The sequence below is a fragment of the Lygodium microphyllum genome, chromosome 19 (genome assembly GCF_053477565.2).
Source record: "Lygodium microphyllum isolate KBCC chromosome 19, Lygodium_microphyllum_v1.1.10, whole genome shotgun sequence".
NCBI classification, from domain to species: Eukaryota; Viridiplantae; Streptophyta; class Polypodiopsida; order Schizaeales; family Lygodiaceae; genus Lygodium; species Lygodium microphyllum.
The window spans coordinates 72100414-72126943 of NC_141153.1; the positions used below are offsets into that span (position 1 = coordinate 72100414).

At 43.7% G+C, this 26530-nt stretch overlaps 1 protein-coding gene across 3 annotated transcripts; it reads left to right on the plus strand.

The window, feature by feature from the left end:
* The first annotated feature begins 3429 nt into the window (after positions 1 to 3429).
* On the plus strand, positions 3430 to 8164 carry LOC148020019 (phosphatidylinositol 4-kinase gamma 6-like). Of its 3 annotated transcripts, XM_087700287.1 has the most exons (5): positions 3430 to 3649; positions 3749 to 4195; positions 4346 to 4561; positions 4767 to 4863; positions 4987 to 8164. In XM_087700287.1, exon 5 carries the CDS (start codon positions 5166 to 5168, stop codon positions 7449 to 7451), a length of 2286 nt encoding a protein of 761 aa, XP_087556413.1. In that variant the 5' UTR covers positions 3430 to 3649; positions 3749 to 4195; positions 4346 to 4561; positions 4767 to 4863; positions 4987 to 5165; the 3' UTR covers positions 7452 to 8164. The 3 variants fall into 3 exon arrangements, with proteins under 3 accessions (XP_087556413.1, XP_087556412.1, XP_087556414.1); XM_087700286.1 differs by lacking the exon at positions 4767 to 4863; XM_087700288.1 differs by lacking the exons at positions 4346 to 4561; positions 4767 to 4863.
* Positions 8165 to 26530: the final 18366 nt, after the last annotated feature.

The following is a 26530-nucleotide window of genomic DNA, read 5'->3' on the forward strand; positions in this document are numbered from 1 at the left end:
CTAGATCTAGAGTCAAAGCAAAAAGTCCTACAAATATTAAGATAGTATACATTGCTACTTTGGAACTTTCACTTTTGTGTCCCTATCTTGGTCACAATAAATGTAGTCCATAGAGTTGCACAATGAATATACTACACTATGTTGTCCTATGATTAACATTGTTTTAATCTTTTAGCTTATATTAAAGCACAACTCAATGAGAGAGAGAGAGAGAGAGAGAGAGAGAGAGAGAGAGAGAGAGAGAGAGAGAGAGAGAGAGAGAGAGAGAGAGAGAGAGAGAGAGAGAGAGAGAGAGAGAGAGAGAGAGAGAGAGAGAGAGAGAGAGAGAGAGAGAGAGAGAGAGAGAGAGAGATGTGTTGACATGGTAGGAACAATCCAAAGATGTCATCTAGTGGTATTGTCGTGGTTTACTTTGTGTGTGGGGGGGGGGGATGATTTAACATGGATGTGGTAGGAACAATGCTAATATGCTTTCAAAGCATATATGAGAGAGAGAGAGAGAGAGAGAGAGAGAGAGAGAGAGAGAGAGAGAGAGGGAGGGAGGGAGGGAGGGAGGGAGGGAGGGAGGGAGGGAGGGAGGGAGAGGGAGGGAGGGAGCGGGAGAGAGAGAGAGAGAGAGAGAGAGAGAGAGAGAGAGAGAGAGAGAGAGAGAGAGAGAGAGAGAGAGAGAGGGAGGGAGGGAGGGAGGGAGGGAGGGAGGGAGGGAGGGAGGGAGAGGGAGGGAGGGAGCGGGAGAGAGAGAGAGAGAGAGAGAGAGAGAGAGAGAGAGAGAGAGAGAGAGAGAGAGAGAGAGAGAGAGAGAGAGAGAGAGAGAGAGAGAGAGAGAGAGAGAGAGAGAGAGAGAGAGAGAGAGAGAGAGAGATGTTTTGACATGGTAGGAACAATCCAAAGATGTCATCTAGTGGTATTGTCGTGGTTTACTTTGTGTGTGTGTGTGGGGGGGGGGATGATTTAACATGGATGTGGTAGGAACAATGCTAATATGCTTTCAAAGCATATATGAGAGAGAGAGAGAGAGAGAGAGAGAGAGAGAGAGAGAGAGAGAGAGAGAGAGAGAGAGAGAGAGAGAGAGAGAGAGAGAGAGAGAGAGAGAGAGAGAGAGAGAGAGAGAGAGAGAGAGAGAGAGAGAGAGAGAGAGAGAGAGAGAGAGAGAGAGGTCATGTAGTTGTGTTGTCATCCTTTGATAACTATTTTGTTTTAGTAAGAAGAAGTCAAAACTTGAATGACCCCAATGAAGGCAACAAGTTAAAGGGAAGAGAAGCCCATGGTATTGCTTTTCTTTGCACACACTTAACTCCAACATTTGAAGATGTTGCTTTGAATCACTTCAAAAGTGTAAAAATAGAATGGCTTAGTATTGTAGATGTATTAACTCCATATACTAGTGAAAGGTTTCTAAAACTAGTTGGTATGCTTTTGAAAGTTCGGAAGTTACTAAGCAAAGATGTCAGTCTTTTGCAAAGTTTTCAATAAGGTGCACTTACAACCACCTATACATGTGACATCCTTGCTCATACATTGCTTGTATGCATTCTATCTCCACCAAGGTCACATGGAAATTGATCGTGCACATGGGGTTTGCCCATTTTTGTACCCCTCATACTCCCTAAACTCACAGCGCCATCAATATTTTGTGTTGCTAGGCTAGCTAGTTGAGTTGAATCCCTTGATAATTGAATAAATTTTTTTATGTTTTTTGTGAATTGTAAGGACATGGATTTCAATTCAATTCCTTTTATAGACTTGAAACAAATTGATCATTTTCTATGCACATAAGTTACAAAAGAAAGAAATGATTTCTCTTAAAAAAAGAAAGGAATGATAATTGATAGGAGGAGCAAGTCCATAGTATCCATGCTTGAGTTAATGTAATCATATCATTGCGCGAAAAGATATCAACTATCAACGATCCATGAAACCAAGATGAGGCATTGGTTATGTGAGACATTGTGTTAATTATTGCCTAGTTTTGAGATTGTTAAGGTGTCTTGCATCTTATCACAAAGAGAGAAAATGTATGGCAAACACTCAAACGATGGGATTGCAATTTGGAGGTGCTTCTAATCAATGTCAAAGCAATTGTTGTTAGCAGAAGACTAGGGACCTTATTTTCCTTTGAAATGTTTAATGGTAGGATCTTTCAAATAACAAATACATAAGGGCTTCCAAAGAAGACAAACAAATGATGATGCTTTGCATACATATTTTTGTGTAAACATTAGGAGGACGAATGGGGTTTGGTGTCTTTGGAAATGGCAAACGAGGGAAAAAAAGGAGAGAAAAACAAACATGCAATAAAAACAATCACATAATGACACATGTAGGGCATAGAGGATAGGGCATCTGGCACCTTTCCATTGGAAATAATACAAAGGTGGAGCATAGACATTTGATCTATGGATTATGGTAGTGGTTTGGGGCATTTGGGGCACCTTACTATTGAAAATAATGCAAGGGTGGCATATAGACATTTGATCTATGGATTATACTAGAGGTATGGTAGTGGTTTGGGGCATTTGGGGCACCTTACTATTGAAAATAATGCAAGGTGGCACATAGACATTCGATCTATGGATTATGCTAGAGGCATGGAGCATTTGGGGCATCGTTTTGTTGGAAATAATACAAAGGTGGCACATAGACATTTGATCTATGGATTATGCTGGAGGCATGGAGCATTTGGGGGCACCGTTTTGTTGTTGGAAATAATACAAAGGTGGCACATAGACATTTAATCTATGGATTGTGCCAGAGGTATGGGGGCATCTTGGGGCACCTTTCTACTTGAAATTATAAGATGTGTGGATTATGCTAGAGGTGGGTATTTGGGGCAACCTTTTTTCTACAAAAGATCGCGCATAGACATTTGATCTATGGATTAAGCTAGGGTATGGGCCTATACATAAATTTTTAATAAGATTTATATGACATTATATATGTATGGGGCCTAAAGGTATAATTTCATATCCTCTTGAAAGCATGGCTTTGGGGTCATGTCATAAATGTCCAGAAAAAGAAGAAGATAGTTTTGTGGTTTGATTATTGATATTATTATTTTAATCGGAAGCATTTCTCGGGGGTCATGTCATTGAATGTCTACCTTATCCTAAGGTAGGGAAGTTCATGAGAGAGCATGGGACAAGGAGGTCACATGGGAATCGTTGAACGGACGGCGAGGATGCGTCGGCGCCGGGACCAGGACGGGGACGGCTGGGATGGAGGTTCTAGATCCTTCGGAGGGGATTGTAGGAGCTAAATGAGGAAGAACCGTCTCTAACGAGGGGCCTTAATCAGAGGAAGGGATCAAAGGAAACAAGATCAAGGAATCGAGTATTTATCAAGTCTTAATCAGAGATTAATTAAGGCTTAATCGAGTTTTACTTAAGGATTAATTAAGGCCTGCCTTTCCTTTTCATGCTGGTCTCTCGTCGTTCATTTCTTCTCATTGCCAGCCGATTCAGAGCCTTTGTTGAGCTTATCTCTCTCTCTCTCTCTCTCTCTCTCTCTCTTCACTGTGACAGTAGCGCGCCCCTGCCTCTCTCTTTCTAGGGTTTCGCAGGGTTTGGCGCCATGGATCTCCCGTCCTGCCCCTCCGGCGGCTCTCCCCTGACACTGAAACCTTGACTGCCGCCTTCCTTCTCCCTCCCTTGTACTCCCCCGCACCGCTTTTTCTTTTTGCTCCCCCCTCTTCCTTCTCTTTACTTCGCTTATTGCATGCTTAACAATCTCTTTCTGAATGTCCTTGCAGTGTTCTTGCGTGCCGGTTTCGCTTTCGGTTGATCCAGAGCCCCATTCTGTCCCTCAGTTTCCATAGCCTCCGTCGGCAGTTCCCGGGGAATGTTTTGAGCCACCTTGGAGCTTGTATATTTGTGCGATCAACTTCTACGAGATTTGTGCGATCATAGAAGGAGACGGGAGAAAGAAAGCGGCAGTCTTTTTGGTTTTTGCCGCAGGCAGCGGAGCGAGCCCGAATTGCATGTTTCAAGCCTTTATTAGGGAAATTCACTTGTCAGGCTGAAGGCGAAGGAGGAAACGAAGCAGGAGAGTAGTGAGAAGAAAAAGACGAAGACGAAGCAAAATAGCAAAGAGGCCTGGACAAGAAACAGAATAAAGAAGAAAGGAGGCCTCCTAGGGAGCCTCCAACGAGGGAGGACGTCAAGGAAGCGAAAGAGGAGGGGCTACTGCTACATTTCTTGTAAGTGACGCGTATCCCTGTGCACACTTGCGAAATGTTTGTACATCTTTACCTCCCTCGGCCTTTTTGGTATTACTTACGTTAACATACGCGCGTGGCAAATTGTTTAATCTCCTTCTGTCATTGAAAGGATTTACTGTTTCATTGCAGATCTGTGCTCTCACATACTGATTCCATCTTCGATAACAACTCGGATCTCTTTATTTCTGTTTTGCCAAAGTAGTGCTGCTGGCATAATGTATACTCATCCCACCAAGTTGTACCTTCGTCTGTGGAGCATCATAGCTGATTAAGAGAACATATTCCATGTAATATTATACTGAAAAAACTTGACCCATTTCCTGGATGCTCCTAAGTAGGACCAAGGTATCTCCCGAACTTAAGTTAATTCAAAGTGCATATAGGTGACTTAATGCATGGTCAGCTCTGAGATCTCATCTATGATGCTTGTGTTCTACTGCTGTTGATTAAGCATTTGGATATGTGATAATTTACCGGCTTATTCTAAGATCCATTAGCAAATTAATCGTGGATCTGACTTGGGAATCTTTTTTTTTGTTCCCTTGCTTAGTCGACTTTTTAAAGGTGAAATCGGTTGACATTTACAAGTAGAGTGAGGGGAGTTCGCACAGTATGGTTACAAGTAGAGTAAGGGGAGTCCATGCAGGGTATTGCTCTATTTCATGTTTGGTTTCTGCCTTGGCATGTGTCAGATTTACACTTATATACTCCTGCACATAAAACTGATATTAGTCTGAATTCCATAAATGATCAGTTGCTTATGGCTGCAGGAGTTGCTGAAGTACCAGGTAGCCTGAAGGCAAACCTGCTTTCATGATTGAAATGCTCACAGGAAGAGATCTTGTAACAAGGGCTGCTTAGATTGGCATCGCCTGGTCAAAGCACAAGTGAAGTCGTATCTTGATTTGCACTGCTAGGCAGTGTGGGGTCTGCTCACGATACATCAGTAATGCCTCCCCGCGTAGACAGTCCTGTTCAGACTCAGTTAGCAATTCCTGTACCTGATGGGGTATTGAGGACTAGCTCAGGGGGAAGACCAGGTGGGCGTAGACGTATATTTGTTCAGACTGACACTGGAAGTGTTCTTGGAATTGAGCTTGACCGTTCAGACAATGTCCAAACAGTCAAGAAGAAGATGCAGACCATGCTTAATGTTCCCACTGAGCAAACAGCACTTGTGTTTGGTGATACTGTTTTGAAAAGTGATTTGAGCAAATTGAGGAATGACTCTCCTTTGCTTCTAACTAGAGAATTGCAGCGGAGCCTGTCTACACCATGCATTTTTCCATCGCCAGATGTTCAGGCCCAAGTTGATCGCGGCCAACCATTTGAAGTTGTAGGGGGGTTGAGGTGCTGCCCCAGGATGAAGAAAGCTTTGAAAGAGATTGTGAAGGCTATAGAATGTGGTGTAGAACCAGTGGCAGTAAGTGGGGGTCTTGGAGGAGCCTACTATTTCCGAAACAGCAGAGGAGAGAGTGTTGCTATTGTGAAGCCTACTGATGAAGAACCTTTTGCCCCTAATAATCCCAAAGGGTTTGTAGGAAAGGCACTTGGACAACCTGGTCTTAAAAGGGCTGTTCGAGTTGGTGAGACTGGCGTGAGAGAGGTTGCTGCTTACCTTTTAGATCATGAGAATTTTGCAAAGGTTCCTCCCACAGTGCTTGTGAAGGTTTCGCATCATGTATTCAATATTAACAGTGGCACTCCAGGTCACAAAGGGCATGTCAAAGACGGTCCTATGGCAAAAATTGCATCTTGTCAACAGTTTGTACACCATGACTTTGATGCAAGTGACCATGGTACCTCTCGTTTTTCTGTTTCAGCTGTGCATAGGATTGGCATTCTTGACATCAGAATATGCAACACCGATAGGCATGCAGGGAATATTCTTGTCAGGAATGTGAAGCCCCTTGACAATCAAGGTGCATGGAATCGCTCTAATGTGCATGTAAATGAGGCACTGGAGCTCATCCCCATTGATCATGGACTATGCTTGCCAGAGGCATTGGAGGATCCCTACTTTGAGTGGCTTCATTGGCCTCAAGCATCGGTGCCATTTTCAGAGGAGGAGCTTGACTATATAGAACGGTTAGATGAAAATAGGGATGTGGATATGCTCCGAGCAGAGTTGCCCATGTTGCGGGAGGCATGTTTTAGGACGCTTGTTCTCTCAACTATTCTACTGAGGAATGGTGCTGCAGCAGGTCTCTGTTTGGCAGAAATAGGGGAAATTATGAGCAGGGATGGAATGGAAGAAGTCAGTCAACTTGAGTTGCTCTGTTTGCAGGCAAGGCTTCTTGTTGAGAAAGAAATGTCAGCTTGTACGGATGATGCATTTTCTGAAATATCTGTTGTGGATGATGAGATATCAGAACAGTTTGCCTTTGAAATGGATGAGGAGGATGTATCGATGAATGGAGAGCACTCCTTGGTTGGTAGATTCAACAGCCTTGCTTCTCCAAGAACTGGCTCCAAGAATATTCCATGGTTGGCTGTAAAGGATTTCCAAGGGACACCGGGCAATGGCCTAGCTGCTTCCAACATTTCAGTGTTTCTATCAGATGTTAGCAGATCTGGCAATGAAGATAATGCTAGAAGAACTTACTGGCCAGTCCCTCTAGCACTTTCTTCTCCAAGAACTCCTCGGAAAGATCATCACATCCATATCAAGGCCTTTGATGAAGCACCTAAGGGAGGAGAGGAAGATGAAGTCAGCTTATCCGCTTGTAGAATTTCAGCTGGAAAATCAAGTTTTGGGAATAGGGGATGTATGTTTCCCCATCTTTCCGTCTTTGGAAGTAGTTCAGACCTCAAATCTCCCAGAGGCAATCGTGTAGATCGTAGTTGTAGAACTAGGCAGGATTTTTGCCCTTTGGTGGAAGAAGAGGAAGTCAATGTGTTTGCAGATGGTGACTTAAAAGCAGATAAGACTTCCAGCAAGACTAATGTTACATCACCCAGGGCAATGTCTTATAGAAGTGTTAGCTTTAGTGACCGCAAACAACGGTATTCTATCTATCCAGAACGGAAGGGTTTTGGTTTGCCAGCTTCTGAAACTACAGGAAAGGGCAATGCTGTTGGGAGTTCAAATCCCTTGTCCTTTGGAGACATGAATAACGAAGAGTGGGCTTGCTTCATTGATCATTTTCAGGACCTTTTACAGGAAGCACTAGCAGTGCGGTGCAATCAAAATGTCAGCCTCAGGCAAAGACTAGGAATTTCTTGCCAGTTTTGAAGAGCTGACAATGTGTAGTTTTCATGTCTGGTGGAGTTTCTGACTTTGAAAGGTGCAGGATTTTATGAGGTTTAAGCAGAGAAACTTAGACGCTTAAAGCGTTTCAGTAGTGCTACCAATACCAGTAGTGATATACTGGGTGTACAGTGATGACTAACTGTTCAACCTGTAAGATTGTAAATTCTGTTGACTTGTTGAAACTTGAAAGTTCCCTGTTGACAGGAGGGAAGATTGTATACATACTTTCTAACATTAGGTTTAGATGTACGTATTGCCTTTGATGTCTTTTTGTTCACTGTGTTAAATCAGTTGGTGCCTTCTATTGATACTAGCTGTACCCCCCTGCAGGATGTTTGTGCTGTGCAAGAAGGCCGATGGTGCCTCTGCAATCTAAGACATGCATTGCCAGAAATTGTATGTAGATGTTGAATCAGTTGCAGGAAGTGCCCACTGTGCTAGTATGTTTGTTGCTAAAGGGATTCCTTGCTTATATAGCCACTCCTGGTTTTGAACTGACTTGGTTACAGGGAGAAACTCAGCAGAAAAGCTTTTAGGTTAGTAGGGTAGATACTCAAATGTCTATTTTGTTTGAGCAACTCTCTGCTCATCTTATGGTGACTTGGTTAACATTTTAGATGGTGAATGGAGCATTAAGCCTCAATGGTGGTGTGGCTTCTGCCTTTGACAGGCTTGCATTGATGCAAGTAATTTGTATGACGATAAACTGGCTTGTGTTAATGTAAGTGGTGTGTACAATCATCAAACTTGTGCCTCTAGAGGCTCCTACTAGGCTTAAGACTTGCTTGACTAAAAGGTAGAGGAGTGGATGGGAGAGGGGTCTTTTATAAAAGAGTAGAAGCTTTAGGATGGATAATGTGGCAATGTCCTGACTAAATCGTAAGCAAGTTTTAAGGCAGAGTGGTAGTATGCTGAATGTAAGAAGACATACATACTTTGGTGCTTTTTGTTGTGAAAAGATAACATTAGTGTGGCATTTTTGTTCTGAACGCAGACTCCTATGCTATGCTGCCCAATTGTGTGCCTGCAGATGTGAATGCTGAGTATGGAGTTGCAGGGGCAACTCCAAATTGTTTAGTAGGAAAATTGATGATAGGTTCTCTTAGTATAGGCATAGAGGCATTGATGAAGCACTTTTGATTGTACTGTAAGAAGGATGAAAAAGTTGCTCCCATGTGAAACTCTTCTGTAAGGCTTTTATTGATCGACTCACAAGTTTATGTGGAGTTAGAAAAGCTAGATAAAGAGCTGGTATAAGTGCTCTAGAGATTTGCTACCATTGGTCTGGAATCAGGTATACAGTACAGGTGGCTTGCACAATTCGAAAATTTGGTATATGCTTGAGGAGTCTTATGTTGATTCTAGTGAGGGATCATCCTGACAAGATGTTTCCAGTGAGGAACGATTTTGGATTTGATTGACAGGCATCTGGACAGTTGCTATCATGACTTGTAGAATTTGTGGTTTGATCAACTAATTTGGCCCTTTGATGGTCATGCTAATGATGATTAAGAAGTATAAACAAACCTACAGTTCGGAAGGAGTGAAACCATGGATGGATATTAGAGGGCTGTTGCCAAGGCAAACATATTAATGCTTGGTGTTACTAGGAAATCAATGGAGCCTTCATATGTTTCATGGGACTTTATGATATTGGTTTTTGTGCTTGTTTGATGTTTCATCAAATTAACAGCCAAATGGAGATTGGAAAGGGCTTAGTATTTGCTTTCTTAGAGTGAAATTTAGAGGTCAAAGATCAGACAAGCTTACGAGCTTGGAGAGAATTATCATGACCTTTGTTAAGGGCAAAATTATTAGCTGGGTGTTAACTCTTAGAAGAACAAGGTGAAAAATCGGGAAAATCTAAAGTAGAAGACAAGGCCAAGGCAAAAGTGAAACGGGAGATGAAGGCGCGTCAAGAGAAATATGGAAACACAAGAGGTGCAGAAAAGTCCTGAATCAAGGAGAAAGGCACATAAGAAAAAGTGCAAGTCAACGCTTTTGTAAAAGAACACAAAGCGCATCACGATTTATTTTGAGAGTGTCGGGCTCTTACTCGTGCAAATTGTAAAGGTAGATGGGCGGTAGGAAGGAAGCTAAGAAGATAGGAGGACAATAGGAAAAAGGGCGTACGGTCGTCCATGTAAAAAGGGGATAAGGGGATGACTGCTCAAAAGGGATTTAGGGTTTTATATATAAAGTTGAAAAGTGAATGAGAAGCTCATTTTTGTGTGTGGTTAAAAGTAGCTCTTTTATTTTTTTTTCTTCTTGTTTGCTTAAACTTGTGCTTGAGAGAGGGTGTGTGTGAGGGAGCGAGGGTGTGAGGGTGAGGGACCATGGTGGAGAAGCTCTCCATCTTCTCTTATCTTCTTCTCTTTTCTTTTTTTGTCTTGTCTTGCTTGTGGTAATGGAGCTTGGAGCGTGGAGCTTGAGGATGGAGCTTGCTTGAAGCTTGCACTTGGATCGTGGAGCTATCCGAGTGCTCAGGAGAGGAGGTAACTTGATTGGGCATGGAGGTAGGCTCAATACACTTATAGAGATGGATAGTGCGTCGGTTATGTGAGAGGTAGCCATTAGTACTCGATTTGGAATACTTGAATAATAAGTGATTTTTGGGTCACCATGGTTGGATCACTTTTACATTTTGGTTTCGTTGCTGGAAAAAACGGATTCAAGCTTGAGCGCTTGCATGCTTCAAATTAAGCATCGAAGTAAGGGTTTCATTCTTGAACCGGAGCTTGAGGTAGATAGGAGATTTAGGCGTGTTAATTGTTGGAAACTAGTCAATATTTTTGGGTTTGGATGAGTAGGTTAAAAAAACATGATTGCTAGATGGTGATTTTTAATTGCATTAGGTAGGATAGGATTAAAATAGTGTGAGCACACAGTAGGGTTTTGTTGCTGTATAGCACGTTGAAATAGGGAAAAGAAGGGCAAAAGACAAAACCCTGGGTTAAGTGCTGGTAAGAGGAGTAAGACTAAGGTGAATGTAGACCTGGCAGGGCGATAAGAGGTAAGGAGTGAGTGGCAAGGGAGACTTCATTTTGCATTTCAGTGACTAGGGAGAGCTTGAGAGAGAGAGAGAGAGAGAGAGACCTGCTGATCACAGAGATCGCGCACTTGGATTCTGGTGTTCTCGATCGATCTAGGTACGCAAGGATCTTCTTTATATGCCATTGATGTGTTTGGAAGGTATGACAGGGGGCCATGACGAGCGCTAGGAGAAATCAACAAAAAATCATCGCGTTGCGTCGTAGCGTTTGCAATTGGACCACTGTCCTGGTCCGACTCCCAGAGTTGACAGTCGACAGACCATTAGACTCGGAGCATTGGACCATCTGACTCCACGAGTCGAACTGCCACCCCAGGTTCGATCAGACCATCTGTCCAGTTGGACACTCTTTGACAGTCAGACCAAGGCCTTTGGTTCAATCGGACCAACCGTTCGATCGGATATCCAATTGTCTGATCGGACGCCCAACTGTCCAATTAGACAACCTTCCCTAACCGGACCGCCCGACCAGTCGAACGCCCCAGTTGTCCAGTCGGACGTGCACAACAATCAAATCACTCCATAATCGAACCACTCAGATTCGAACTGTCTGATCGGACCACAGAATCGGACCAACAGCCTTGTCCGATCAGACATACCCCAATTGGACACACTCCATAATTGAACATTTGATTCCTAAAATCGGACTTCTAGAATCAGACGCATGAGAATCTGACCAAGCCCTTTAGTTGGACCACGCGATTCGATCGAACCAAAAATTGCAATGAGACCACATGAATAGTCGGACCACCTTTTGGGGTCGGACCAGACCAGTCAAATCACCTAGGATCGGACCGTTTGATTTTGGGAATCGGACCAGTTGGGTAGAAGACAGAAGAACTAGGAGTAGGGTCGAACCACCTAAGATCGGACCGTTCGATTCTGGGAATCGGACTAGTTGGGCAGAAGACAGAAGAACTAGGAGTAGGACGACTCCCAGGGCAGGATCTATTGGGACACATTTTCGAACACCTCAAGAAACCCACCTTGGCTCGCCAAAGCCAGGAACTAGAGGAAACTGTGACTATGCCACTTAGAGGTAGACTCTAGAAGCTTGGTCATATAGCCGACTAGGCTTGTAGCCTAAGGATTGACCTCTAGACTGTAACCTAGCCTTGATAGAGCATAGAGGGAGCAACGTAGACCCCATACTATCCTCGAGCGACCACAGACCATGCGCAGAGCCATATTAGGTCATAGACACGGAAGGGGAATAGCTAGAATTGCATAATCATGTCACAGATGTATCCCATACTGTGATTTCTTTCACAAAAGTGCACTGAAAAAGGACAGAAAGCTTGATTTTGCACAGTGCACAACGGAACACCCAATATTGAGTGTACATAAGTTGAGGATTGTTTTCAATAACAAGGAATGTAGTCAGACTTAAATAACTCAAAGAACACACCAATAGGAGGGGACCTCATAACATAGTCGGATGCTTTGGAGCCCCATCAATAGGATCTTTAAAAATGACAGTGGGACCAAAAGGACTGCAAGATTGAGGGCAAAGTGTTACCAGAGCTGCTAGGATTGATCGACAACCTCGTGGAGCGAGAAGTAGGAATGATGTTAGGAGCAAACGCAGACCAGGGAGATGATTAGTTGGACTTGGGTGAATTTCCGATCGTGATCCAAGACATGGTCAACGAGTATGACATGCTAACCAGGACAGTAATCCACGATAGGCCAATAGAGGAGGTAGTGGCAAGCCTGGAGGAAGAGAGGAAAGCGGTTAGGAGAGCATTGTAGGGCATAAGTGCCTACTACAATTGCGAGCAGAGAACTTGAAAGCTACAACAAGACATAGATGTGCATAAGGCTCGAGGTGTGCTAGCCTTAGCTAGCAAAAACAAGGTTGGACCAACTGCGGAGGAAGAGAAAGCAATAGAGGTAGACCTTACGCTGAGCGAGCTTGTGACCAAGCGCCTCATCGACAACATGGATGCTGAAGAGTGCGGCAGCATTAGCGAACACGCTACTCTCAGGCCTAGGAATTACTCGGGGGGCGAAGAGCCAATAAAAAATCCGTGCAATAGCTAAGCAACAGGACAAGTACAAGCCTAGTAGTGACCCGTACAGTTTCGTGGAGCAGTTTGAGCAAGTTTGTGAGGCCAACGGTCTCACGGACCTAGCACAACGCTCCCAAGCATTTGGGCCCGACTTAGGCGATAAAGGTAGGACATGGTATACCAGCTTGGATGTGGCAGAGTGGGAAAACTTTGCATGACTAAAAGATCTCTTCATTAAGAGATTCTTGGAAGCAGGATACTTTGACAACCTCATAGTCCGCCGAATTGATGAACGTCGGTAAAAAAGACAAGGACATAAGAGACTACGTCACTCGTGCACAACCTCTTCAAGAGAATCCCCACGAATGAGCAACCAAATGAAAGAGCGGTCTCCACCATGTTCACGAACGGAATCCGCAGTGAGGAGTTGTACAAGGCTTTGGCAAGCAACTCTAGCTTGTAGTGAGACGTGCTAGCTAGGGTCTTTGATGAAGCAATTAAAGTGGATGACCAACTGTGAGAGAGAAGCTCTCGAAGCTTGAACAACGATAGCTCCAGTCAAAGGACCACAACCTTGGGCGAGGGATCAACCCCTAGCACGTAGGACAGGGGGAAGAATGTAGATCAGGGCTAGGAGCTCGCCGAGATGAGAATGGAGCTAGCACGGCTATAGGAATTGGTGAGGAAACCAACGTGGCTGCATGTTCAATGTGTGCATTGTAGCGGAAACCACCTCCTGGTCAAGTGCTAGGATTCTAGGTCTAGGCCTTGCGCGAACTATGGTAGATTCGGTCACGATGCCATGCACTATAGGTTGCCTAGGAGATTCCCCTATGTCCAGTAGTACAACCTATCGTACTTGGGGAACAGGCCGCCAAATGTTCTTGGAAGAGAAGCCTAGCTGGCACTTCCAACACCAAATGATGCAAAGCCCGTCATCCTTAAAATAAAGACCAACCCAATAGGCATATCTCGGCCACTAGGACCCTACATGACCCATCCACCGAGTGATGCTCCAGTCCATTACGTGCAGGAGCCTAATGAAGACGAAGCCTATATAAACCCTTATGTCTCGTATGACAAAGAGGGCAACCTAGTCTTGATGGACTATCGACCAATGCCAGTGATGGCATTAGGTAGAGGTAGGGGAAGAGGATTCACAAGGCTAACCCAAGATCCAATTTCGTGTTGGACTTGTGGTCATCCATGCCACATCTCATCACGTTGTTTAGAGAGAGAACAAGCAAATAGGGAAAAAGCTGACCTTAGATGTGTCGAGTGCGGCATCACTCACCTCTTTGCTGACTGCCCTAGACAAAAGCTATCCCCTGGCCCGCAAATGTGCCCTCAGTGCCCTTGGGGCTGTTCGGAGTAGAGACATTCGACAACGAGGACACACCCATTCCGCTGCATGTCATGACCAGAGTATAGACGAAGCAGGCATGCATATTAGTGCCAGGGCCTAGCAATTTAGATGCAGCCTCAGTAGGAAAAAAGAGTCGATGGAGAAGAAAGAAAAAGACTGACGCAAAAGTCACTCTTAAGACTGAGGGTGCAACAAAACTAGTGACCGGCAAGAAGGTCACGGATGTAGAGGCATAAACTACTTCTTGAGGCAATAGCCAAGGTCAAGAAGTGGGTAAAAGAAGCCTAGGAGCACCTCAAGGATACTGAGCCCATCTTAGAGGACAAGATTGATGATCTCTCTAGTGTAAGTACGCCAATCTCACTTGCATAACGAAGGTCAAGAGATGCACCCATTCCACAGGCAGTGCCACCTAGGCCAAGTCTAGGTGCCACGGGCCAGTCGGTCAGTCAAAACCAGTGGCCAAGGAGCACAAACCCAGGAGAGAGACAGACAACCAACAACCTACTCGCGACCTTAGTGACCACCCTAGTGACCCTGATTTTAGGAGACTTGCTCAGATAGCACCCCAGGTTATGGCAGGAATTGAAACATTGGATAGAAGAATCGATGGAGCATGCTACCGCTGACTTGCAGGATCATGATGCAGTCACGCAAATACCCAGCTTGACACTGCACTCAGTGCCAAAGTCACTACACATTAATGCCTTTTGGGAAGGCACTAAGATGCATGCAGTTTTGCCTATTCTAGCCCTAGGAGATGCCATACGGAAAGGAATTGTACATATTGGGGCGGGAGTGAGTGTGTTGAGCCATACTGTGCTTGAGGCTTTGGAAAACCCACTCGTCAAAACCACTAGGTTCAACGTCACTCTAGCTAACGGAATGAAAGTAAGGCCATTTGGAGTCTTAAAAAATTGGCCAGTGAAGATCGCGAGTGTCCATTTCTATGTAAAGTTCATTGTCATGAAGGGAGTGGACTACGACATTCTGCTAGGATGACTCTAGATGTCATTGAAGTTTGGGGCAATGGTCTAATGTTTCTAGGGAACTGAACATAAGTGATAAAAGTTGAGAGGGACACTTGGAAGACAACCCTTATTGACTTGGATGCCATCTCTGCCATGCTCAAGGGTGACATACCAATAAGGAAGTCTCACGGACCCATGACCAAATACATCCCTTGCCTTGACGATGAGCAAGATTGGATGGACGTACTAGCAACCATCGATCTCCCATTCTTAGACGAGGAGGAGATGTACAAACATGTTGCGAAACCGCAAGTGAGGTCTCACAGACCCTTGACCAAATACATCCCTTGCCCTGACGATGAGCAAGATTGGATGCACGTACTAGCAACCATCGATCTCCCATTCTCAGACGAGGAGACATACAAACATGTTGCAAAACCGCAAGTGTCTCAAGGAGGGAGCACATAGTGACCCTCTATACGATGGCTAGGAGCGCAAGCAAGTGACCTAGATCTATCTTTTCCCATGTTTTTAGCAACAAGTTAGAACTGCATGAGACCCTCGAGTATTTGGTGGGCAAGTTGACTGGCAATCTCGTTGCTAATCTCAAGCCCCTCAGAGACCTCCTGAACGCTCCTAAGTGGAGATGGACTAAGGTGCATGACGTGAACTTAATGTACAATTGGGCATTAGTTATTGACGGACATGCCAGAGACGAGAGTCCGGGGGATAACGAGCAAACATGATAAGCCAATTCTAATGATGAGTACGAGGATTGCTTCTCCAAATGTGAGGAGACTAGGGAGGATGTAGACACCATAGAATACGACACTGGAAGTGAGGGCATAGGCTTCTTTAATGGCAGTCGCATAAAGTACTATCCTCCCACACACCCACTACATGAGCCCCCTATGCTGGAAGCCACTGTCAATGTTCGTGTAGCTGCCATCATCGGGATGAGGATGAATAGGTAGTAGCACTAGCATATCTACACATCACGGTCACTGCTTGGCACACGCATGCTTTTGATGTCTTGATTGACGAGGGAGTTGACTTCAATGTCTTGACCTACGCTTATTGGACCCTCATTGGTCAACCACAGTTACAGCCCACCAACACTAAACTGAGCCTATTCGGGAGCAAGTTATATGCACTCTTAGGGAAGTGCAAGATCGCAGTCTCTATCGAGTATGAGAGCCTACCAGTCATCTTCTATGTATTGCCAAATACGAAGGGTACAGGTCAAGAAACGCTATTAGGACACTTTTTCAAGAAGCAAGCACACTGTAATGTGGACTACGATCTGCAGTGGATTGACCTTTCTATTGGCAACATTTGAATCGTGACAACTTCCAGCAAGGGTAGTAAGGCTCTACCAAAGCCTGCTATGCCACTAATAGAGCCACCTAGGACCAAGCCTAAGGAGGGGGGTCGTGAGTTATCACAACCCACCCAGACCACAAAACCATTGCCAACTAAGGCCATCCCGAAGGCTGTAGAGCCCACACTTAAATGGGTGCCAAGGCACCAAAAACGGCCTACACACAGCAAGCAAACATGGCCCCATAGGGCCAACAACTATCGTTTGAAACCTAAGCAACCGATCCGATGCTATCAACATAGATGCACAATTAAGCCGCGATGAATTCCCAAAGACCTGTTGCGAGCCCAAGGATACTACCAAGGCAACACCTAGATATGCGTGCCCAAGACAAGGGATTCTAGAAGCATAGCCCAACCATGATTATCGATTGCCACCCCATCTCTAGGAAGCCCCACTCCTGCTAAGGCAAGGAACACCCAACAAACCCGAGCTGCAAAGCCCACAGATCTCGTGGCGATTGTGGTAAAAAAACCTCAACCAATATATCGATCGAAACAACAGCTCGATATCCGAGAATCATCTAAGTCTAGAGAACTTGGCACCCTAGTGACTACGTAAGAGGGAAGCAATGCACCATCCATGCCACGGGAGCCTCAATACCCCAAAGCAGCACTGGACACGCGGATCAGACTACAGAGTTATCCTTAGATCTAGCAGTGCCTAGTCTGCCACCCCTCAAACCATTACTGTCTAGCTTAATTCCACCCCAACCACCAATAGGTCTTAGGCCTTTCTACGAGCGACATTCATTTCTATCAGTCGCCAAGGACCTTGCTGAGAATATAGGAGATAACTTGGTGACTTGCATCAAGATCTTGGATAACACCTTTACCACGTTCGCTAGGAGCTACAAAAGACTTGACCTCGACTTGCTTGATGAACCCCTTGCCCCTAAGGTTTGTTCCTTATCCTGCACTTGGGAAGAATACAAGTTTATAACCATAACATCCCCCAAAGTCTCAAAGGAGTTGATCGATAATGGTGAAATCTCAAAAGAGCATGCATTCATTAGACGATTAATAATATCCTACCGCAAGCCCCAAAGGCCTGCGTCAACCATAGAGATTGAGGAACTTACTCACCTCCCTGACTCTCACTCCTCATTCCTACAAAAATGGAGTAACCTTCATCTCCAATGGGAGAAGCGGGGTTGTCAAATAATGACTAATGTTGAGCAGCGACATGCCATCAAGACAATCGAGCATGACCCGACTTACGGAGCACCAACCTCGTTTAGGGTCTTGGCCATCACTCGCTCCAAACACCTAGACGACTAGGTCTTGGCCCATCCTTACATTGATCGTATCCTTACGGAAGAAGAGCTACATGTGGCTAGCCACATTAACTCTAGTGACTTTCTAATCGATGTCTTGACTTACATTACCCAAGTATGCATTAGCCCTTGTAATCTCCATCGTCATGCCCAATTGGAATACAACCCTGATTTCTATAATTGGATGATGCCCAAGTAAATAGCACCCTATGATGCTCAAATGTCTTGCCTCTCCCATGTCCAATCCCAGGAAGGATTCTTCTCATTCCCAAGGGGGGAGGGGGTAAAGGTGAAGAAAGGTGAAATCAAGGAAAAGTGTCACAAGATCTTGGAAATGAATAGAACTGCTCAAGGAAAATTTCTTTTTGTTGCTTGAAACATGTTCTTCTTGCCATAAAAGCATGATCGATTCCTGTTTATTTTCCAGCAAGAAAATGTCTTAGGAATACTAATGGTGAACCATGATATATGACACGAACCTAAAATGGCAGGGCAAGATAAAAGCAGCAAGCTTCCATTCACGGAGGAAGAGCAAGCTAAGTATGGCTTGACGGTAGAAACGAGGGGATATAGGCAGTTCACATTCAATCATGCCGTGAACCTAGAGGATGTCATCATGAAGGAGCCACCCATAAAACGACTCGTGGACCAGTGCAGCCTGTAGAAGTACATAGAAAAGGTTGGGCAGGCGGTCAACTACAAAAAATACGTAGAGCTTCTGAGGAGCTTCAATACCAAAAGGAACTGTGGCATGGTGACAATTAGAAAAGGGGAAGAAGCCCACTAAGTAGAGGTGGAATTGAGCCCTAAGGTGGTGGAGAAGGCCCTAGGCTTAACTAGCAGGACCAAGCGACGCCCGAAAAGGGACGTGTACAGCATGCTAGGGATGAATAAGGCTGCCGTACGCACATTGGATGGGGTAAGTTTGGCGGATATTCCAAATTCTGAGATCAAGCTACAGACAAAGATGGTCCATACTCTCTTCTCCAGTCAAAGGTATAGTGCCGTTATGAACAGAATTAGGGTGCCATTGTTGGAGAGCATCGCAGCAAGATCCCGAGACGAAATAGATTGGAACTCGTGCACAAAACTATTGAAAGCTCAATGAAAGCTTTGACCACTGGTAGAAAGTTAGCATGAGGAGAATCTCCGACCTCCACAGCAAGATCAGTCCGAAAGAAGTCCTCCAAAGCATCCACCATCAAGTTTGGTGGGATCCTAAAACGGCCATCATCCAAGAGGCCTTGAAGGACACAGAGGAAGACGGAGAGCGAGTAGGGGAAACCCCTGATCAACTGCCTCACTATGAACAAGTGCAGTCAAGCAGCGAACGGACTATAAGTGATAAGAAAGAGCAGGAGACACAGTCTGGCCAAGGAGAGCCGAAGGCACAGATGAAGGGAACCCCATCAAAGCTAAAGGAGACAAAGGAAACGATGACAAGGGAGGAATGGGCCGAGTTGAGGAAGGCCCAAAAAGAGTCCAAGAGGGCCGAAGATGAGAGAAAGAGAAGAGCCAAGAGAGAGGCAGAAGAGCTAAAAAGAAAGGAAGATGAAGACATGGAGGAGGCCATGCACAGGTCTGTAGAGGAGGCCTACGGTTCCGGAGGAATGGCCATCTTGAGCCCACAACACGAAGGCGAACCAAGCGGCAGCATTGAAGTAGCCCCGGTCGTTGCGGGAAAGGGCAAGGCCCTATTGCACCCCCCCCCCCCCCCCCTTCGACTCTCACGCCTCTAATTGCCACCACCACCTCCACCACACAGGAGCTAGTGTTTGCCATGGACACCACTTAGCTCATGATGCAGTTCCTGGTCACAAAAGTATGAGAGATGGCTTCAGGGACAGGAGCCAAAAGGTTGTTTGCGGCGGACGCCGAGTCCAGGAAGGACCCAAAGCGGCAAAAGTTGAAAGCGTCCACCACCATAGCACTGCCAACGATGCCCCTGGTCGCGGACTATGATGCCTATGTGGTTGAACTCCTAGTCCAACTAGAGAGGGCCAAGGAAGAGAAGAAGGCTGTTGCTGTGGAGCTGGAGGCCGAAAGAGAGGTTGCGGCAGCCCTACGACTAGAGATGACACGACAAGCCTTTGAGCATTAGAAATAAATTTAGAGCTTGAAAGAGCAACTCAGTGCCCAAGAAAAGAAGACTTAAGAAAATGAAGATCGCCTAAGGCAAAGACTAGAGGATGAAGCCCAAGACTTGGTGGTGGAGCAGTGGGGCCACAAGTGGCTCATCCAGCAATATGCTGAGCTCCAGCAACAAATGGTATGGGTGGAAGCTATGCATGTAGAACTACAGGCAAGCCCACAAGAAGGAGACCATGCACCAAAAGAACAACGCCAAGAATAGGAGGATGCCCTGGTATTCTAATTGTGGATGGTGTCGAAGGGGTTTTTATCGAAAGGTCGTATTCACCGAGGATCAGAGATAAAAGGAAATAGAGATAGGAGATGGAAGAGAAGAAAAAGAATAGACAAGAGGTAAACACAATAAAGACAAAGCACAATGAATTGAATCAATATGTATTGACAGAACCCAAAATCCTTTGTTTGGCACTACTCATAAACAATCTCCATGCATTAGATCTCCTGGAGCTCTTTCGTAGACAAAAAACGTGGATCAAAATAACAGTCTTCTCTCTGCTGCTTGGAACCCAAATTTGATGGCTCCGTTGGCTTCGAAAGGGGGGTAAAACTCTAGGACACTTGCTCAGGGATCTCCTAGATCACTCCTTCCTCTTCCAGTTCAAAGTGTAGTTTTTACAATTTTTTAAAAAATAAAAAATCCCATAATTGGCTAAAAAAGCAACTTGCTTTTTGCACTCCATCCTAAACTAGAAGTTTTTCGAGCTTTTTCAGATATTTACAATAAATAATATCCAATATATCAAAAATTATTAAAATGATCGAAAAATCTAATATTTTTGGACAATGCATGCCACGGATACTAGCACTAGTTACTCATATCACATTGACTCTCTACATTAATAAGAAAGTCAGACGACGATGCACTTCATAGTTTTTCACACCGTGTCTGTGTAGTGGTACGACATTCACCCCCTCTGAATTTGTACATTCTTCGGTATGTGCCAAAATCCTAGTTGTCACCAGATTCCGAGTCCTCCTCATCCTCTACAACCATATCCTTTGCTTAATCTTTCATATCTTCATGGCTATCCCATGTATCATGGCTGCTATTTTCTTCCAATTCTGGTAACTCATAGGCAGTAGATTTTCGCCTCTTGAATAATTTGATTCTTTTCCCTGCTACAACCGGAAGTTTTATGGCTGTCCCATCCAGCTCATTTAATGCATAAGTAGCATTATCAAATACCTGTCTTACCACATAGGGTCCAAACCATCTTTTGGAAACTTTACGCATGGCACTATGCTAGTTGTCTAAACTGCTATCATAAACCAATACCCAATCCCCATCTTGTATGGTTCTTGGTCTCAGTCTATGTCTTTTGTCAAACCGCTTCTTGTTCTGTATCCTTGTGCCCTTAATTTTGCAACTGCTACCTCTATGTCTTTTGACTTTCTTTCCAATTGTCTAATGCGCAAGGCCAACAACTCCTCTCGATTTAACTCCTCCTCCCAAGTGACTGTCATCTCTTCTATCGACATGATAGGTTTTGGACCATACATCAATTTTGCAAGCATATATCCTGTAACAGCACTATGAGTTATTCTGTCAGCCCATAAGGCATAAGGGAACAATCATGGTCACTCTTTTACCTTCTCTCTATATGCTTTTGCTAGTTCCTTCACAATAGGTGGATGACCTCTTTCACTTTTTCCATTTCCTTCAGGGTTATAGGTTGAAGTTAAAGCAAGCTTTATCCCCAACCATGCAAAGAAATCATGAGCTTCATTTGCATCCAGCTCACCCCTATCTACAGCAAATTTTCTCGCACAGCCATATCGACAAAAGATCTCTTCTAAGAGAAGTACACACATCATTTGTTGTCTTAGTACGTAGAGCTCTCCCTTCCACTTGATCAGTCAAGTCTTCACGGGCAAGCACAAGATATCTCATTTGCCAAAGACCTGTAGGCATCGTGACTAAATCCACTACCCACTTAAAATGAAGAGATAATGGATATGTGGGATGTAATCCATCCCAATGTCTCACAGATGAATACATTTGACATGTCGTATATGTTTCCACAAAGTGAGCAACATCCTTATACATACCGTGTCACCAATATCTTTCTTTGATCTTTGCAAAAGTACCCCAAACACCTCTATGACCAGCCCATAAGCTTTCATGAAATTCTTGCATAACATTTACTTGTGAAGCTCTATCACCCAAAACTCGCAATAGCATACCCTATTTCTTTTTAGCATGTTTCCATATGTATCTATCTTTTAAGAAAAAACCATAGGCTTTTCTCTTGATCTTAAACTTCTCATCTGACCATTCATCTCTCTTTGTTAATGTGCTGAGGTATTGACTAATTCTTAGCCACTCTCCTGCATATTCGTCTTCCAGAAATACTTCTACACAAGATGCAAAATATCTAAAGTGTCTTCTCTTTGTTGTCTAAGCTTCTGTTAATGCTGTAGCAACACCTTGCTTTGCTAAATTCACTCTTACAACATCATTTTCAGCTGCAAGAAAGTCATCTTCTTCCTCCTCATCCATCATCCCATCTTCATTCTCATAGCATTCTCGAGATAACATGTCTACCACTGGGTTATCTCTTCTTGCAATATACTGAAATTCAAGGTTCAAAGATTGGATGTACACAATCCACCGGAGCATAGCAATGTTTGGGGTAGCACAACTAGAAATCATACCCAATACCGGCAAACAATCGGTCTCAATGACTACATGAGCACCTATAAAATACTCCTTATCACATTTAAGGGCTGTCACAATTTTCCATAATTCTCTTTTTACCTGTGGATATCTTCTTTTCTTTAGCACCAAATTGAATTGCATATCTTTTCCCTTCCTCATCATCTTGCCTAATTACCCATCCAATCCCGATTGGGCTTGTATCAATAGTCATAATGATAGGCTTTCCATGTGCATAATCAGCCTTTCTCAATGTAGGATCAGATTTCAAGAGCTGCTTCAATTTCTTAATTGCTTTTTGATGCTTCCTTTCCTAGTGAAACCTTTGTCCTTTCCTCAAGAGCTGATATAGAGCATCAACTACATGTGCAAAGTGAGGAATCCATATAAAATAGAACACACATGCATAGAAGAATCTACGCACCTCTGATACATTTGTGCATACATCTTGCATTCTATCAATCCCATCTATTTTTGTTGGTGATGGTCTTTGCCCATAGGGCCCACACATATGACCAACAATCAAAACCTCTTTAACTCCAAAGATAGACTTTTGTCCAGAGAGAGTTAAATGCACCTCTTCTAGATGTGTCAAAATCCTCTCACAATCCACAATATGGTCTGCAACAAACTGTCTGCATCCATGAGCATCCATCTCTTCATTCTTTTCATCCACTGCACACCCTTTGATTGGAACATCATCCAAGAAGGGCATTGTCAATTGTGGTATAAAATCCATGAGTACCCTATTCATTGGGAGAGTACACATTCGAACTAAACCCAAAGGAGTCTTCATGGTTGTGATATCCCTACTCTCAATTGCAAGTTGAAACTAATCATACCCCAAGTAAAGATCACCCAAAGAATAGATCGCTCTACCTGCAAAAGCCTTTGTAAATTCATCAACCATAGGACATGCACCCACATTTCTTATGGTCACTTTATTGACTGGTTGTATGTCTTGAATAAATCTACAAAGAAGTGTTGCTCTTCTTGTACATCACCAATTATTACTTTTACATTAGGACATGCAACATAGAGCTCTCTCGAAGAATTATTTGCAGTCCTCATATGTCATGCACCATTTTCATACAGTCCATGCTCAATGACATTTATCTTACACCCATGGTCAAGTAAAGCTACACAAGGAGTTTCACATTCCCCTATTTTCACTACCGTTTCAGTGGTAGCCCTGGCCTAATGATTTCTTGTGTAATGACTTCGATGAATAAATCCCAGAGTCTCTTCCCTATATTGTTGCATCTGCCTTACTCCACCATGCATATTGCTACAAGACAATGCATTTTCAGCCACTTTCTTCTCTTTTCCACATGCTTTCCACCACTGATTAGTAGCATCTTGCATAGATAATCCAGTACTTCATGCTCATATTTAGTTCGAATACTCAACAAACTAGTTTCCTCTTCAAATTGCAGCAATGCACTAGTGGTATCACCAAGAAATTGACGCTTCCTCTTAATTATGTCAATGATCTCGTCATGAAATTCTCGCTTGGCGATGCCAAGAACCTCTCCCAAGGTGAATTCCAATCGATTTTTTAATATCCGTTCTTCAAGAGCCTTCTTAAGATCTATGGCTGTCTCAATGTCAGACTGCAACTTATACCTTGGTTGCTTGCCCTTCTTTTTGCCCTCTTGTTTGCTATCTTGTTTTTGCTTCTAATTGACCTCTCCCATAACATGCTTGAGAGGTGGCTGATGTGTAGCTTTAGGTTGATCCACACTTCTTCTAGTCACTCTTTTAGATGTCCTTGCATTATCTTCATCTCTCTTTCGTTTCTCTTCCACAAGTACATATGTGTTTTGTACCTTTGCTAAATATGTATGCATGTAAATTATGTGTCCATATTTCAGCCTTTGGACCAACCATCACTTGGCCATGCATTCTATCCAACTGTAGACCAAAAGTAGAAGCATGTGTACCGCTGCATAAGCATTTCGAACCGTCAAGTATTCCAAAAACTTTTGCATAGCTCCCTTTCCAAAATTCAAAGCAAGAGGGAATCCTGTTTCTTGTGCATGGATCTTGCCATCTTTCCAAAAGATGAGCTATCGTGCTAAGGCCTCCTGATAGGCAGCACAATCCTTTCTCTCATGTTGCAAACTATTACACCACATACATCTTTTTCCTGGCTTAGTGGTTGCTGCCCATCCCCTTTTTTCTTGTCCTTTTTCATCCAATTTTGCAACCTTCAATTGAAGATCCTACATGCCTTTGACCGATTCATCTAAGACATCTTCCCTAATAGAGGAAACAATAGCAGGTACAACCATAGGGTTAGTCACAGAAGCAGGTGGCTTACTCAATACTTCAACTATTTTTCCCATAATAGTGGGCAAGCTAGAGACACAATCTTTCTCTTCTTCTATGCTTTTTTATAAGTGCAGTTTCAACTTCCTTGACATGTCTCCACTCTATTTTCAGACATGTCTCTGTAGTCTGATTATCTAGCAATTTTTCAAGCTTCTCTTGAAGCTTAGGATCCACTGCTTGTAGAAACAATTCAATTTTCTGACTTGCAAGAGCTTGGTGTTTTGCAAGGTCCAACTGCTCAAATCGACTTTTAAATTCTCTTAACAATTATGTAGCCACAAGACTCTTATTGGATTGTAAAACCCACTCCTAAAAAGTCTTTCGTGTAATCAAACTGGTATCTTTAATGTAAAATTCTTCCATGAGTGTCTTCTTGAAAGCTACCCAGTCAACATCTTGCATGTATAATTTAGTAAATTGTGCTTTCAGTTCATGTACATTGATCCGAACAAAATACCGGCTCCATGCAAGTTGAGCCACTCTAAAGAATTCCATCTTTTGAGCATAGGTATGTACATATGCAGATACATTTCTGCCATTGAACAACTTCATCTCATGCTCAACTGCTTGTAGAGCATTCATCACAACACTTTCTGTTTAAGCAGAAGCCTGCATCACCTGTTGTTGTTGTTATACCTGCATAAACATATTCATATTTTGCACCAACTATTGCAAAACATCACTACAGATTGTGTTCGAAGGTTCTCCCATATTGTCTTCCCTTCTTTTGACGACCTTTCACATCGGGTTCACCAATGTCGGAGGGGTTTTTGTCGAAAGGTTGTATCCATCGGGGATTAGAAGAGATAGAATGAAGTAGAGATATGAGATGGAAGAGAAGAAAAAGAATAGATAAGATGTAAACATGATAAAGACAAAGCACAATTAATTGAACCAATATGTATTGATAGAACCTAAAATCCTTTGTTTGGCACTACTTAGAAACAATCTCCAGGAATTAGATCTCCAGGAGCTCCTTCGTAGACCAAAAACGTGGATCAAAATAACAGCCTCCTCTCTATTGCTTGGAACCTAAATCTGATGGCTCCATTGGCTTCAAAAAAGGGGTAAAAACTCTAGGACACCTGGTTAGGGATCTCCCAGATCACTCCTTCTTCCTCTTTTAGTTCAAAGTGCAGTTTTTAGCATGTTAGCTGCGATTGCGACGTGCGTGATTTCACCCTTCTTTCTTTTTTATGAAAAATCCCAAAACTGCTTGCAAAAGCAACTTGCTTTTTGCATGTCATCCTAAACTAGAAGTTTTTCTAGCTTTTTCGGATATTTACAATAACTAATATCCAATCCAACATATCAAAAATAGACTAAAATTGTCCAAAAATCTAATATTTTTGGACAATCCATGCCACAGATACTAGCACTAATGACTTGGATCACATTGACTCTTTACATTAATAAGAAAGTTGGATGACGATGCACTTCAGAGTTTTTCACACCATGTTCGCGTAGTGGCATGACAACGGCAATGTAAGAGCAAGGAAGGCTGGAGAGAGAAATAGAAGCCGTGTCAGAAACGAGGGACGAGGCCATCGACAATGCCACAAGAAGCCTACAAGAGACGGCCTTAAGAACGCCTAGGAGGAGGTGGAGACACTAATGGCCATGGCCATGACCAAAAGGAAGCTGCGCGGGGGGTAGAGCTTGAAAGTTGTGCACAAACTACTGAAGATATATCAGAACGGATTGCAAAAGTCTACCAACAGTACTATGTGGTTGAGCAATGTAGGAGGATGGCCGAGGAGCAGCTGAACCGCCGGGATAAGGTGAAGACCCAGATGTTGGAAATCTGGAGCGAGCAGCAACAAGTGGTAATGATGCTGTCTCAGGAGATGGAGAGGGGTAAG